Source organism: Ixodes scapularis, unplaced genomic scaffold (genome assembly GCF_016920785.2).
Source record: "Ixodes scapularis isolate PalLabHiFi unplaced genomic scaffold, ASM1692078v2 ptg001192l_1__unscaffolded, whole genome shotgun sequence".
Classification (NCBI taxonomy): domain Eukaryota; kingdom Metazoa; phylum Arthropoda; class Arachnida; order Ixodida; family Ixodidae; genus Ixodes; species Ixodes scapularis.
Window position 1 is genome coordinate 71,898 of NW_024610115.1, and position 14,129 is coordinate 86,026.

Below are 14,129 nucleotides of genomic sequence, written 5' to 3' on the forward strand. Positions count from 1 at the left end.
CTGAACTACGAGGTGATGCCCGACGGAACACGAACATCGTCACGCCGCCCACCACGACCTGAGGTCGTCCACGTCGTGCGCCTGAAGCCGTACTACGCTCGATAGGACTGTGGACCTTTTGTGCTCCAAAAGACTCTTCAGTTTATCGTTCTTTTTTATTTTGATTTGTTTTACACTGCATCGGGGCGATGCACTTTTAAAGGGGGGAGTAATGCCGCGCGCAAGGCTGAGAAAGCAACGCTCGGTCACGGTCCTCCAGAAAGTTCCAGTTTATTCATGTACCGCACGTAACTTCTATCATTTATCCCTGCTTTTGTTTTCTAGAAAGTGCGTGTTCATTCTCGCCCCGATCACGCGACGCTCGAACCGCTTTCGCCGAATCTTCGAGATAGCGGCGCACTCTAGATAAGAGGCCGCCCGCGACCTTGTCGAGTCAGTCTCGCCCTAGCGCTCGATTCTGCTGACACGCCGACTTCGACGCCCGCGACGCTCTGCTTTCTTCTGTTTCCTTCTTTATTTTCGGCACAAGTTCGCCACATTAAACGTTTATTTCTCCCTGTTTATTTCCTGTTTTCTTTTGGTCACCAACCGTGACAATATCGAACCGCAGAAAGCCTCGAAGCGGGCACGAATCATTTTACTATTTGACGCAATATTTTTTGAGTACTCATCTCCAATTTCTATCGCTGGCACGTTCGCTACCGCTGTTCCCCCTGTCGCCGCACTGACGGATGCCATGACTCGAACAAAGAAACCTGCACACTGCAGATCGCAACACACGAAACATACCCTGCAGCGACTATCCAGCGTTTCAAATCGCCCAATCAACGGAAACAACCCACCAGCGCCACTCCAAGGAGCGCTTTTGCCGGCTTTCTGATATCACGCAGGAGATCGCGATTCAGGAAAACCGATAGAACTACCATTTCGAAAATTTCCAGCCTCACCCGGCGGCGGAAACGAGCCTTCAACTAAGCGTTGTAGACGATAAAATCGAGTCAGTCACCACTGCAAATTATCAATATGAAGATATATTCAGTTACAAAATTTTACAAGCTGAAACAGCAGTTGTCAGAAGAAAACTCGCACGCACCTTGCGAGCGTACCCCACGTTGATCGGCGGTACAGCGTTCGGTGCGCGTTCCATTCACAAAAAAATGTTCCGAGTACAGTCGAGAGGTTGGCGTTGAGGAAACGCCTTTTCGGTTTACGGACGCAATCGACTGCCGCCTGAAACCGGGGTCATGTGGAAAGCGATGGAGCTTAAGCGCCGTTCACACCCTTCCGACCGACTAAGACCGAGAGAGACCAGACTGGCTTTTAAGCCTTTTGCGACTTCTTAGGAGCGGATGCGCTGCAGCGCGGAGCTGGTCCTTAAGGCTCTGTTATACTCCGACGTAACGCGCGCGCAAGCGAACGCTGGCCGAAGTCGGTTACGTCACGTCAGTCACGCCGCGCTCGTCGAAAATTCGACCTCTCTATAGACCAGTGTCCGCGCCAATTCCAGGGCGCCGCCATGTTTATCTACGCTCGCGCCACCACGCGGAGAGAACTGGCAGGCAGGAGGGGGGGGGGGGGGGGGGGGGGCTGCGTTGGCGGCGTTGCTTTGGGGAGCTGGATGCGGCAGACTGTCCGAATGCACCGGCACATCGTGAACGATGTCTTCACCAAAGCCTCCGCGACCCGTTCTTCAACAGATAAGATGTCGTGAACATTCGAGAACCCATCTCGATCGAGAAAACAAGAGAAAACCTTTCTTGTCCTAAATGTTCTCGGTGTCTGCTGACCCTTGACATCCGCGTTTCAGTCCGGGTTCATTGCGTAGTAAATATTTCGCTGCCGCTTTCTTGTAGCTTTCAAATGCTTGATTGTTGGCTTCTTGTATACGACATTACATTCGTGGCACGTTTGAGACCGATTTTCGCGATCTGCTTGCCTTTCTGCGGCAGCGCGGCTCTGCCGAGCCGAAATAAGTGGGAGGCGTTCACTTGATCGAACGCCGTTTTAGCGAATGAAAACGAGACCACGACGTTTTATGGAATGACTAGCGAATGGGTCTAGTTACATAGACAGCTCGGATTAGCTTTCTTTTGTAATGTAGCGCCTTGTCTGCCGCTGCGAAGCGGCGTAAACGAGGGCTCCGAGAATGTTAACACGCGTCAACCGTCGCCATGTTTGCTTCTTCTTCGTCACTCGCGGCGCGGTCAACTTGTCGCGAGATGTTTTCTGGCTCGGTTAGATGGAAACCAACAGGGGCAAAGTGGCGTATGGACACACGGCTCTCACATTACGGGCACTATACTCACATACCGCGGTAAACAAGACCGACGCCGGCGAAACGGCAGTCGGCGCACCAGCGAAGAAGCCCTCAACGGGAAGCGGCGGCGCAGGCCGACGCAGCCCCCACTCCCCGTGAGCGTCTGGGTCCGAGATTATTGTTCGCTTTTGCTCCTTGCGGTCGAGGCTAAAAAGAGCACTTCCGGACAAAGGTCTATACGGAAGGAAAGCCGTCTGCTCTTTCGCGCAGGCCGGTGGCGTGACGTCACCTCGCCGCGCTCTGATTGGAGGATGGCTCCGGGCGGGAGCTGGCGGGAGCTCGGGGGTAAACAAAGCGGTGTCGTCTTTTCTCCGCAGCCATTGCGGAAGGCCTTTTCTGTGGCTCTCGGAAATCCACTGCTAGTGCTTGAACGAAGACGCGGCATACGGAAAAAAGAGACCGGAAATACCTCGAAATGTACGTTACTTCGTTTGACGCGAAAGAATTTACCCTGGGAGCATACGAAGCACCAATATGCGTCCCGGTCTTCGGCGGTGAGATGTTGATGTGAGCCCCCCCAACGTCAGCACGGTGATGTGCGACGCGAGTGAGCCTTTCTACTTTTTGGCGGAGACCCCTTTTCGCCAGCAAGTGTCTCGGTGTCTCCGTGAAGCACCGAAGTGTAGCTACAGCCCTCTTCGGCGAGCTGAACGGGCTGCCGAGCTTTCGAAGGCCGATCTCCCGCAGCGCTGGAACCCGGAGAACCGCGCCATGGCGCTCGCTGAGGTGAGTTACGTCGTTTCTGTACAGTTCGCATGATTCACAAACAGTTGCACGTGAAAGGAGTATAGCAAAGTAAAACGGAATGTTACGAAAAAGCAGCGGATTAGGCGATCGGTGTGGTACGACCGAGCCGAGTGCGCAGTTGTCTGTTCTTAGTCTTTCCCCCCAGCGACAGATTGTATGCCACTTGTCCAAACAGATAGTGTGGTAGGATATCTGTATGTGGGTCATTAACTTCGCAGTCACGACTCGGTGTTCGATGGTAGTCTATTTTAGCAGTGATAGCGCCGTGTCTAAGTGACATCCGATGTCACTTCTTGCCAGTGGCGTAGCCAGGGAGGGGGTGTTCAGTACTTCGCACCCGAAATCCCCCCCGGCCCCAAGAAAACCTGGCTACGCCAATGCTTTACGCGCGCGATAAAGCGCCGTCCTGGGGTGTTAAACTCAAGACGAACTGTTCTTCTGACGCGTGTTCCATCAGTCGCTCGCTGCTGATTTGTTTCACCATAAAGTGCCAGTGAGGCAAACGCTGCGGGGGCGAGTAGCATGTTTTCGTACCTGCCTACTAGTTTTCTTAGGTCCGTTAACCTGCAAATGCTTGTGTTCCCCCTACCCTATCATTCCAACAGAATCCACCGGCTGCCGGGCTACTGAAAGGGCCCTCTGCTCGGAGGACATGTTGCGGGCCCTGTGTAATGCCCTCGGCGCCTGTGCGACTTCAGGGGGTCTGCGTTTCACGGCCCCGTTACCAGCTGGGAAATTCTCCATGGAGGTAAGATTATGAAAGAAACCACTCTATGCACTCAGAGGTAGCTTTCAGAAGTCGTGGAAGCCAAATACAGATGCTGATGTCTTTAGTAAAAACAAAATCAAATTATTACTTGCTTTATGACTTATGCATCTCTATTTTGCAAGCCATATATGGCAGGAAAGTGTCACGTGATCTCAACCTGGTTTCTCAAGGCACTGAAAAGCTACCTGTTGCAGACCACTGTACCATTGTCATTTATTATATGTTATTCCCTGGCACTGCGGGATTGGTGGCCGAGGGGGCTTGCACGCACCAGCTCGGAGAATGTGGAGTGAAAGCTCGCGCTGCAGCACCCAGAATCGTGTGTTCAATCCCCACATTTGCCCGTTTCGATCTGGATGAGCACTGTATTGGCGTGCGGTTGTGTATCACTGCTACGTGATGCACGTTAAGGGCCCCAGGCTAGCGGTCATCTACAGCTGGGAGACTCATCGCCCGTTGAGGCAGATCAAGTTTGAGACTGTATAAACATACACACAACCCGATTCCTTGGCTCGCTGCTGTTATTGCTGTGCTGATGTTTGGATGTATTTTTCTTGGTCGTTGAAATGACTACTGTGATGCTTGGGTGAAATAACCTGTTCAATTACCTCCTTGGCCATAGAGTGTTGTTCACTTGTTACTCTCTCTTCTCCTCTGGTTAATGTAGCTCAGATAACAGTCATGCAGTTAGCCCGTTTCAAGTTCTCTCGACGCCACATTCTCCCATCTCTGGCCGATCGTCCTGCTTTCGCGCAAAACTCACACACCTCGTCTTCTTTGATACTCCCGAATGCGCCTCGGTCGCTCACTCCGCCGCTAATTTCAGTCCCGTGCCCACTGTTTTATGACAACCTCCTTGACATGACAAATCTAGCTTCTGTATCCAACCATCAATTTGTGTTCAATTTGTAAACTTGATGTTTCAAAGTAACAGTACAAGCTTCCTCCAGATCTACCAGCAACCAAGCAATGACAAAAACCAAAGCTTTAACTTCCAAGACTAAAAACCCAGGAGTATGAGGACACGCTGGCCAACCCTGCTGAGGACAAGCCAGGAGTGGGACAAGCATGTAATCTCGGTATATGGAGAGGTGTCCTCAAAGTTCCCAGCTTTAAAATTGTGGTAGTGTTTAAGTTAGTTTAAGTTCAAGGAGTCTCAAAAGAGCAAATAATGCAATGTTATTTATTTTGATTTGCATCCCTTGGATGCTGGCAGGTATTCGGTACGAAGGGAATGGAATAGACATGTCCATTTATGCATTCTGCTGCTTAAAAAATGGGGTTTCACTGATTTTCAGTTGGTAATGGCATGGGAGGACAAATACGCTGCTCAAGAGTGTAACCGGATCGTTTGACTACTGGGACGACTCTTTTACAGGGGACGACATCCTGTCCAGCACCAGCTTCACCATCTGGGACCAAGTGCACGAGGGGTCGCACTGCAAGCAGATGAAAGGAGGGCACTGCGACCTTGAGGTCAAGCTAGTACATCTACCATTACAGTCCTGAATGGATGCCAATTGGTACTGATGACCTTATGAAGGTGAAACGTCCCTGGATCTAAAGGGAAAATTTGATTGAAGGCGAGCTGAAGTTGTTTCTGACTTTATCCTCTTATGACTTGAAAGTAATCTGCCTACTTCATGAATATTGAAGATGCAGAATTTGTTTCCGTAACCGTCCTACTTCAACGTAATGTGCACATTGAAACCTGTTCCTTTTCTTTTTCTGCTTTCCGGCGAGAAAAAAAAGCCAACGAATCTCCCTTTTCCTTCTCGCAATGGGGAGGTGTGCAAGACTGATTGCATATTTATATAAGCAATCAGTTTCATAAGTGAATGAATATAAAAGCAGAATACATGTTCACAGATTATTTGTGAATTCTTAGACTTGCTGAAGTGAGTAGTTTATGTTCGAGTCATGTAATTATGAAGTCAAAACCAGATTTAGTGCATTTTTAAGAAGCCTTTTAGACCTGAGAGTTCTGTTTTGACTCAGCAATACACAACTCACCTTTGTTATTCCTATAGCACAGCCGAAACTATAAACATGAGCATGTTGCCTGACCAATGCTTGAACTGCCGTGAAATCGACGAAGTCCCTATCCTTCGAGAACAAGTGTCAACGGGGAATAGTCGAAAGACCAGGGTCAAGTATGCACACACATACTTGATTTCAAGCTTGCAGATTGAAATAATTGTTTATTGAATCATATCCATTCTTAAACCTGTTTGAGATTGTATTGGTTCATATTCACAGTATATTTATTTTTCATTTCAGCAAGGAATAATTTAGAGACAGATGTTGGTGTTCAGGCGTGATGCTTTTATTTTTGTAACATGCAAGAGGGCAAAAAATTAGATTCGGCTTTGTAAACTGATTTTTTTATGTATTCTTCCAAACAGCATAGCAAAGAATAATATAAGGGCTACAGCTGCGAGAGTTGCTACACCTGGCATCTCATTTGTTTTATAGCGTGTACAGGTGAGACACTATACTCCGTTTCTCGGTAAATTGGCAAACATTGTGACCCAATAAGAGCATCAGAGCCAGGCACGTGACAACACTCCACGGTCGAGTCCTCGTTATTGCCACAGCAAGAGCGCCATCTGCGACAAAACATAGTTCTAGGCTTTGTTTTTTCTTCTTCTTTTAGTAGTGTTGCCGTCGGATTCTTCGGACCGCAACACTACACGACACTGAAGAAAGACGAAGACACATGTTACTGATTAGCGACACTTAATATAGATCAACACTTTTTTGAGAAAAACATGGCTTGTGATCGAAGTTCAAACAATCGTAGCCGTGAATCGACCACTTCCGCTCAAAACATCGCCCTAGCATTAGACAGCCGGTTCTGGCGGGTGGTCCTTGCATTTGGCGCGGTGACACGAACGCTCCTGTGACATGCGTCCATGTGCCTCGCTCCGACATTCTTACTGGGTCGCAGAAGCCGTAGCCTCCACAGTTCACCAAGCTATCGTGAAACAGAATGTAGACTAAGTTGCCTGCGTGCTAATGAAAGTAGCCTTGCCAGCATCATGTATTATGTATGAAAAACTGTATACTTCGAGAAAACAAATAAAGCCATTCAACCTTTCCACTGATTGTGTTTGTTCATTAGTAAAACTTGGTTCAGTGAACTTTACATTTCAGCATTAGCATGGACACAACAGGTAAGGTCAATCACGAGTGCTTTAGAGCGGTCCGAACAGTTTCCAAGTGGCTCATGCAAAGCAGCTGACATGGTATTACCCCCAGGAAAGAGACGAGACCTCCTTGACGAATCTACTCAAGGCCCACCAAACTGAATATTGGCGTTTCTAGGAAATTGGAATCAACCAAACAATTCCATGGAAAGGTGCACCACAAACAGCATAGGAGATAGGGCTCACCCTGCAAACAGCAGGGTGAGCCCTATCTGCAGCGACAATACTGAAGCCTCGCACGCCACCATTACTAACACATGCGAGTAGTCACTCGGCGCCTGGCATACTTGGGCATTGATGAAACAAGGAAAGATTATCAATGAGTGGACTAGGAATGTGGATCCAAATGGGAATGTCTTCACAATCGCTGTATGACCACCATCTGTTGGTGTGTTTCTGGATGTCAACAGCCCATCTGGGACCTAGAAATGACAAATGATGTTAGAAAGTTTGTCACTTATACACTGGCTTTTGCTGGACCCAGTCTGCTGAGCGAACAAAAATATGTACATGTTAGTCATTGTTTACTCCCGTGTCAATTCCATGGGGCGCTCGTTAGCTAGGCTTGGATAGTGCGCGATCTCCGAATTTTTATCTTGGTATGGGAACGAAAAAAGAGACAAGCGACACGCAAAAACACGTCAGACACTGACAGCGTCGATGTGGTTCCAAGATACACTGCGCAACACATTTCGCAGAAAGGCGGCATCGGTACTTCGTCGGCAATTCACTCACACTGGTTAATGTGAAACGGCAAATTTGTACTGTCCGAGTTGGTTCACTGTATTACACGTAACAGCCATTCATATTTCATTCCTGAAAGAAAAAACGATCGCGTTTTTGCGGCAAGTTTTGAGCTCTGTGCTTTTCTACAGTGCCATGATTACAACCGTAGACTGCAACTACTATACCAAATACGATGTATGACTATACTGCGTCTCACCTAAATGCGAACGAAGCGAAAATTACAAACGCGAGAATCTGATCAGCGCTTGTACTGCAAGATCGCACATGCATGGCAGCTATGATCAAAGCTCGGGATTCGCCCATGTAGATTTAACTTCGACCGCATTTAAAATGAAACGGAACATAGCTTATACGGCCTCCGTGCAGCTTCGAGTCGAAATGAAGAGTGTGTATATTCCTAAGTATCACCTGCGAAGATAGGCTTCGGAGGATCGCGAAAACGCTACATTCTCGGCCGTTTTTCGATTAATAGCGCCCATCGACTCCGCCACACAAGATTTATAAAGATCTGCCAGAAGGCAAAATCCGTTGTGTTCGTAAAGGAAGAACAAGATAAAAGGCAACTTACCGGTACAATCGGGCGGCGGTCTCGTAGTGACCGGCGCAACCGGCGTTTCAATCGCGAGGCTAGGCAAGCGCCTTCTCTTTGATGCTCTTCGTCGTCTTCATCTTGGAATCTTCGAAATGCCTCTAGCAGACGACGGAGGAATCGTAAGGGGCACAAAGCTGCTCGATCTTGTGGACTCGGCAAATTTTAACCGGGCTACAATAAATAAAAGACTCGCGATCGCCGCTACAACACGGCCGCCATGGCCGACGCCGATGTTTGTTTACCCCCCGGCCTCCCCCGACATGTGCGAGGGCGGAGCTTAGTCGGAATCGTCATCAACCTCCTCTCCCTCCTTCGCGCCTCCTTTCTCATGCGCAGAAGACGAAAATGAGCCCACTTGCGAGGCGTATACTCCGGCGGCCCTGGCGACACCCGCGGCGCGCGTCGGTGGGTCGCCAGCGCGGCGCATGCGCAGAATCTGGCTACGAGGGCGCGCTTCCTGCGAGAGTGCGCCATTTCCGGTTCCTTTTCGTTTCCAATAGCAGACGAGAATTCTCGCGCTTCTTGAACACCAAGTTCGAGCGATGGCGTGGACGTACTACCTTGCCCGACGAAAACTCGCGCTTGCACTGTTGGTGCACCGCCTGCGCCGCAAGCGTAGGCGGTCAATGTGCATACGGTACATCTTTGACAAGCGCCCGGTCTAGGTACTCAAGCTTCCTCGTGTCGTAGACACGCGGGTGAGGACGAATTCCCTCGATCAGCTTCTCGACGACCGAGTCCGATTCTTCAAACATGACGGCACACGGAGTGGTGCTCCTGTCGTCTGCTATTGCTCGCATTCGCCGCGCTTCCCGCGCGACGCCTGCCGGGAGCCAGCGCGTGATGCATCCTGGTCCGGCGTCGCCGGCGCGGCCGGCGCGGAATACCGCAAGCTCCATTTTGGCGTCGAGGCGGTCAGGCTGCGTCGAACGCCGCCGGTCGCGTCGGTTACGCCAGGACGCCGAAGTATAGAGCGTCGGGTTTTCGCCGACGTGACGTCGCTGCTACGCGCTCGCACGCGCGCACGCGTTAAGGCCCGTTCACACTCTTGCGACCGAATACGACCCAGTACGACCGAAAGAGACAAGACCGGTTTTTAAGCCTCTTCCGATCTCTTAGGACCAGCTCCGCTGTTGCGCATCCGGTCCTAAAAACCGGTCTGGTCTCTTTCGGTCGTACTAGGTCGCAAGAGTGTGAACGGCGCTTTACGTCGGAGTATAACAGAGCCTTAAGAGATCGCAAGAGGCTTAAAAACCGGTCTGGTGTCTCTCGGTTTTACTTGGTCGCATGAGTGTGAACGGGCATTTAAAGACATTGCAGCCGCTCTCGCCTTGCCGGATTCCTTGCAAGCTACATAGGTCTTCGAACAGTATTCGATGCTTTCTGTTTTTATTCGTGCACCCTATGACCGAGCAATGGTGACCCGATGACCGGGGGACTGTTGCCATCGAAGCCCGTAGCTGTAATTAAGTTTGCGAGTTTAAAACAGAAAAGAAAGTGCGAACGAAGTTGGGGCACTGCAGACACTCAACACCGGCCAAGCCTCTCACCCGGGACTTTCACTCTTTCTACACAACCAGAAAGGGGGAAAGCGCCGGTTGCCCTTTCCCCTTTTCCCTCTCGCCCTCTTTCAGTAAAACGGCCTATACACGAGCTCATCTCTGTTACGTCACGGCGCGGTGGTGGCGCTTCGGTCGCACTTCCGGTCTGGGGCTGTGGGCAGAAGCCCCCATGCCAGCCGTGTATTCCCGCGTTGTTTTGAAAGGAACCAGACAAAAACCTGCCTTCTCGTCAAAACGCCGTGACTGGGGCCGTACCAAAAGAGTCGAGAAAGGTTTGAAGGTCAGCTTTCACGTGCTCGGTTCGTCCGAGAATCTGGATATGCGCCGTGAACAGGGAAAAGCAGACGCCGTCGCACAACGATTGCTTGGGTGGGAAGCACTTTGGGTTGAAGTCACGGATACTTGTGGTCATCAGATTTATTTGTTTTGTTCCAACATGAACGCCAGAAAACCACCAAGTTGTGCAGACCACCTGCGGACTACGTTCAGTGCGTCTTCAATTTCAAACGGCCGCGTGATCGTTCGAACTGTCGTCTGCTCTTTCAAACGTTTCTGCTTGTCGTCTGCTCTCTTAGACGACGCCTGCCCGTAGAACAAATGTTGACCCGGTACTTGCTATAAGAACTAAGTGCAGGCCTCAAAAGACTTAAGTTTGAAGGTTGGTAAGCAGACTCCACGTAAAAAGTAGATACAAGGAGATGTTGACCATTGTTACCAGTGACAATCACTGACTTGTTATGCCTAATTGACTTGGTCCGATTCTGCTTGCGTTTTTTCAGTATCAAAGTTGACCATCTCAGCTACGGTTCACGCTTTTGCAGCCCGAGCGGCGTCGCGACTGAAAATTGCGAGCGAAATCTCATGATGCGAATCAGGTTCTAGCGTACATACTGCGGCACCCACGCGGAATGAATCGCCACATGTCACATTATTCACGCGAAGTTTCGCGGTGTAACGAGCCTCGGTAATTTCGCTGACGCCGCTCATGTAGTCACACATCGCCAAGAAGACGTAGAATCAACAATTCGAACGCAAAAAAGGGCAGGGGGACTCACACTAGCGCCGGCAACATCGCATTTCAATGGTTTGTTTATGGGCGACGACGAGCGTCTTGCCCACAGCCCCATCGCGCACGCGCGGCGTCGGTGACGTCCGCTAGGGGCGCTCCGGTTTGTTTCTAAAAGTCGATATAAGCACAACATTTCGGCAGAGACTAGACTATACGACAACAGCCTGGGCAGCCGGCTCCTCTTTGAGTCACGCGCAGGAGGGCTGCGAACGCAGATGTATCGCCGTCGCTTCGACCAGACGGTGGAATCTGCAGCATGCCGTCTGTGTAGTCAGGCGGATGAGACAATTGAACACATTGTGCTGTCGTGCACCGGTCTGCAACCAGTTCAACCGGCGGAGTGTGGACAGGCAACCCGGGAGCTCGCACTGGCAGAGGCACTCGGCTTTGGGTCTGCTTCCAGCTCAGTGGCAGACTCTGCGGGTGGGACTAACGGCAACAACAACACCGACGCTACACCGAGAACCAACGGAGGGTGGCGTGAGCAGGTGGAAGCCACGAAGCGAAGATTAGAGAACTGGTGGATGCTAGTTCACCAACGGGGATAACCGAATTCCCACTGGCTAGGTTCCAAACTCTACGGGACCGCCCGATTCAAAAGGGAACAGCCGCAAACCATCATCATCATCATCATCATCAACTGGAGTTGGTGTATACTGACAAAGCCTGGCAGATCGCCACGAAAAGCGGCCGACGAAATTGAAAAGGTAGAGCGGCAGAACAACGGATGAGAGGAGAGCCTCATTCACACTGGAAGCGGATCCGCGTTCGCAAAGCGGTTGCGAACGCTGTTGTATGAAGATCCAGCACGATTGCACGCGCACTTGATGACATCAAGTGCTCGTGCAATTGTACTGAATACAACTGCGGTTGCAACCGCTCTGCGAACGCGGATCCGCTTCCAGTGCGAATGAGTGGTAAAGCGCCTCGATATGTTTCCTTTTGTCATGCAAGTAGCTTCACATGCGCGAGCGCAAGTGGCCCGTGTCTTGAGTGGACCTTAAAAGCAAATGACTGCGCAGCACTGAAATGAGCTGCCCTTGGAAGCGAATGGCGGCGGAGCACCCGCTCGTGGCACGTGCCTCGCGCGTTTCCCCAACAATGCTTTGCACTACCTGTAAAAAATGCCTTTATCAAGGTGCTTTAGGAGAGCCACGTGACAGGCGCGTCGCTGCGGCAAGACGCCGAAACTCACTTCTCCCGAGTGATAGAATGTCCGCTCGTGCTCCTCGCGTTCCTCGTGTTGTCGGTTCTTTTCTCGTCGGGTTTGAAAACCATGTTTCGGGTCCTCGCCTCTGCAAAAGCTGTGCACTGACGTCCATCTTCCCCGAGAAATGCTCTACGCTACCAGATCCTCGCGTTCCGAATCTGCGACCAGGCACTCTATGGCTCCGTCGTCAGATTGCCAGGCTTTGTGAGTATAAAGGAGGCTATGGTAGAGTTTTTAGTCACTGCACACGAAAAATCCACGGAACATTAGCCATCAACAGCTTCGCTGTGATAATAAACAATATTCGTCCCAAATTAGATTCCGGGGGACACTGGACGAGGGAATAAAGGGTTCTGAGAAGCTGTTCAAAATTTCCACACTGCTTTTGCGATTTGTTAGATAAAGCGGAAACCATCTAATTAGCAGAGAGGGAACACCATACAAAGAAAGTTTCTGTAGCAGCAGCTTATGGTTCACCTTGTCGAAAGCCTTTGACATGTCGAAATAAACTGTGTTGACTTGACCACGGGTGAGAAAGAAGGGTAAAAAGTAATGAAGACATGAGCAAAGGTTAGTTTCCACCTATCAGCCTTTCAGAAAGCCATGCTCAAGAGTACTTGTCTTCTGTCGCAAGTAGTGAGACAGACGGGTATGAATAAAAATTTCCATAACCTTAGAAAAGGAACATAGCATAGAATCTGGTCAATAGTTGTCGATCTTACAAGCATCCCCGCTTTTGTGCACAGAGTACGACCGACGTTTTTCAAGAAGACGGGAAGGCAGCCAGTCGCAGAGAAACGGTAAGAACGTGTTAAGGAACTGGCGCAAATAATTTGGCTCAGCCCTTGACGATGAAACTTGGTATGCGGTCAAATGCTGCCGATAATTTTGGTTTTAGATTCTTTATCGCCTCCAAAATTTCAACTGTATCTATGCGCACGGGATATTAACAATGTCCTGTACACATCGCGACACTGTTAGCGCAAACACGACATTGGCGCCTTTTCGCATTTTACTTCTAAATAGTTTTAGCGAGCACGAAATTTTATCGCTTGCATTATAGAACGAAATGAGCTCTTTCCGTAGCAATAATAACCTGGATGACATCCCTTGGTTTCACAAAAGAAAAACTGGAAAAACCGGCGGTCGCTTGTTCGTGCTAACAGTGTCGCGCTTTGTACATCCAAGCTATCGGACGAGGAATGCCTTGAAGACATGTCTGGGCAGTATCGCGATACAAATGTACCACGATAGTATCTTAGAGAGACTTTCGAGTATCCGTATCTCTGTATCGAGATACATTCGAAAAATGTATTTTTATCTCAGTAGTTAAATATGTTTAAGAGGTATCGCTTGTATCGCGATACTTTGCCATACTTAGGTATCTCGTTACATTTGTATTCATATTTAAGATAAATTTACCACCAGTTTGGTGCAAGGTGCTTTGTAATTTATAGCATGACCTCGCCTTATAGCATAATTCATCTCAATCACCAACATAAAAAAACTTGTATTTTAAGAAAAAGATTACCGGGCAAGAATAACAAAATCAGCTCTACTCACAAAGCTCTCCACTCTTTCCAATTTTGCAGAGAACGCCCTAAAGGAGTCAAGTGAAGAAAAAGCACGGTCCTGTTGTACAATCTCCCTACACAACGGGTCACTCAGAAGCTTATAATACGACAATTTGAGATGCGCCCTCTCGGAAAAACGGGGTTCATTTCGGACAGACGCCCTTTTCAATCATGGTATGCAGTCTTTACATTTCTGTAACTAAGTATGGGATTCAACGGGGGTGACATGTTTTATTTAGCGGCATTAATGATACATAAAGAGTTCGAAGTAAGGGTTACAGCATAAAATTGCAGGAAAAAGGGGCACAAGCACAAATTACCATTCAAATTCTG

At 49.5% G+C, this 14,129-nt stretch overlaps 1 protein-coding gene across 2 annotated transcripts; it reads left to right on the forward strand.

Moving 5' to 3' along the window:
• The first annotated feature begins 2,564 nt into the window (after positions 1–2,564).
• LOC120842075 lies at positions 2,565–6,936 on the forward strand. Of its 2 annotated transcripts, none has more exons than XM_040213118.3 (3): positions 2,565–3,043; positions 3,670–3,808; positions 5,212–6,905. In XM_040213118.3, exons 1-3 carry the CDS (start codon positions 2,852–2,854, stop codon positions 5,340–5,342), a joined length of 462 nt encoding a protein of 153 aa, XP_040069052.1. In that variant the 5' UTR covers positions 2,565–2,851; the 3' UTR covers positions 5,343–6,905. The 2 variants fall into 2 exon arrangements, 1 of the variants encoding a protein (XP_040069052.1); XR_005798386.1 differs by having other exon boundaries at positions 2,566–3,043; positions 3,670–3,812; positions 5,212–6,936.
• The last annotated feature ends 7,193 nt before the right edge of the window (positions 6,937–14,129 follow it).

Bases quoted from the DNA above. Each gene is read 5' to 3' on its own strand.
- LOC120842075 (XM_040213118.3), top strand. From the start codon at position 2,852: ATGTGCGACGCGAGTGAGCCTTTCTACTTTTTGGCGGAGACCCCTTTT. The intron at 3,044-3,669 runs GTGAGTTACGTC...TCATTCCAACAG, and splicing joins GCGCCATGGCGCTCGCTGAG to AATCCACCGGCTGCCGGGCT. The intron at 3,809-5,211 runs GGAGGTAAGATT...ACTCTTTTACAG, and splicing joins CCAGCTGGGAAATTCTCCAT to GGGACGACATCCTGTCCAGC.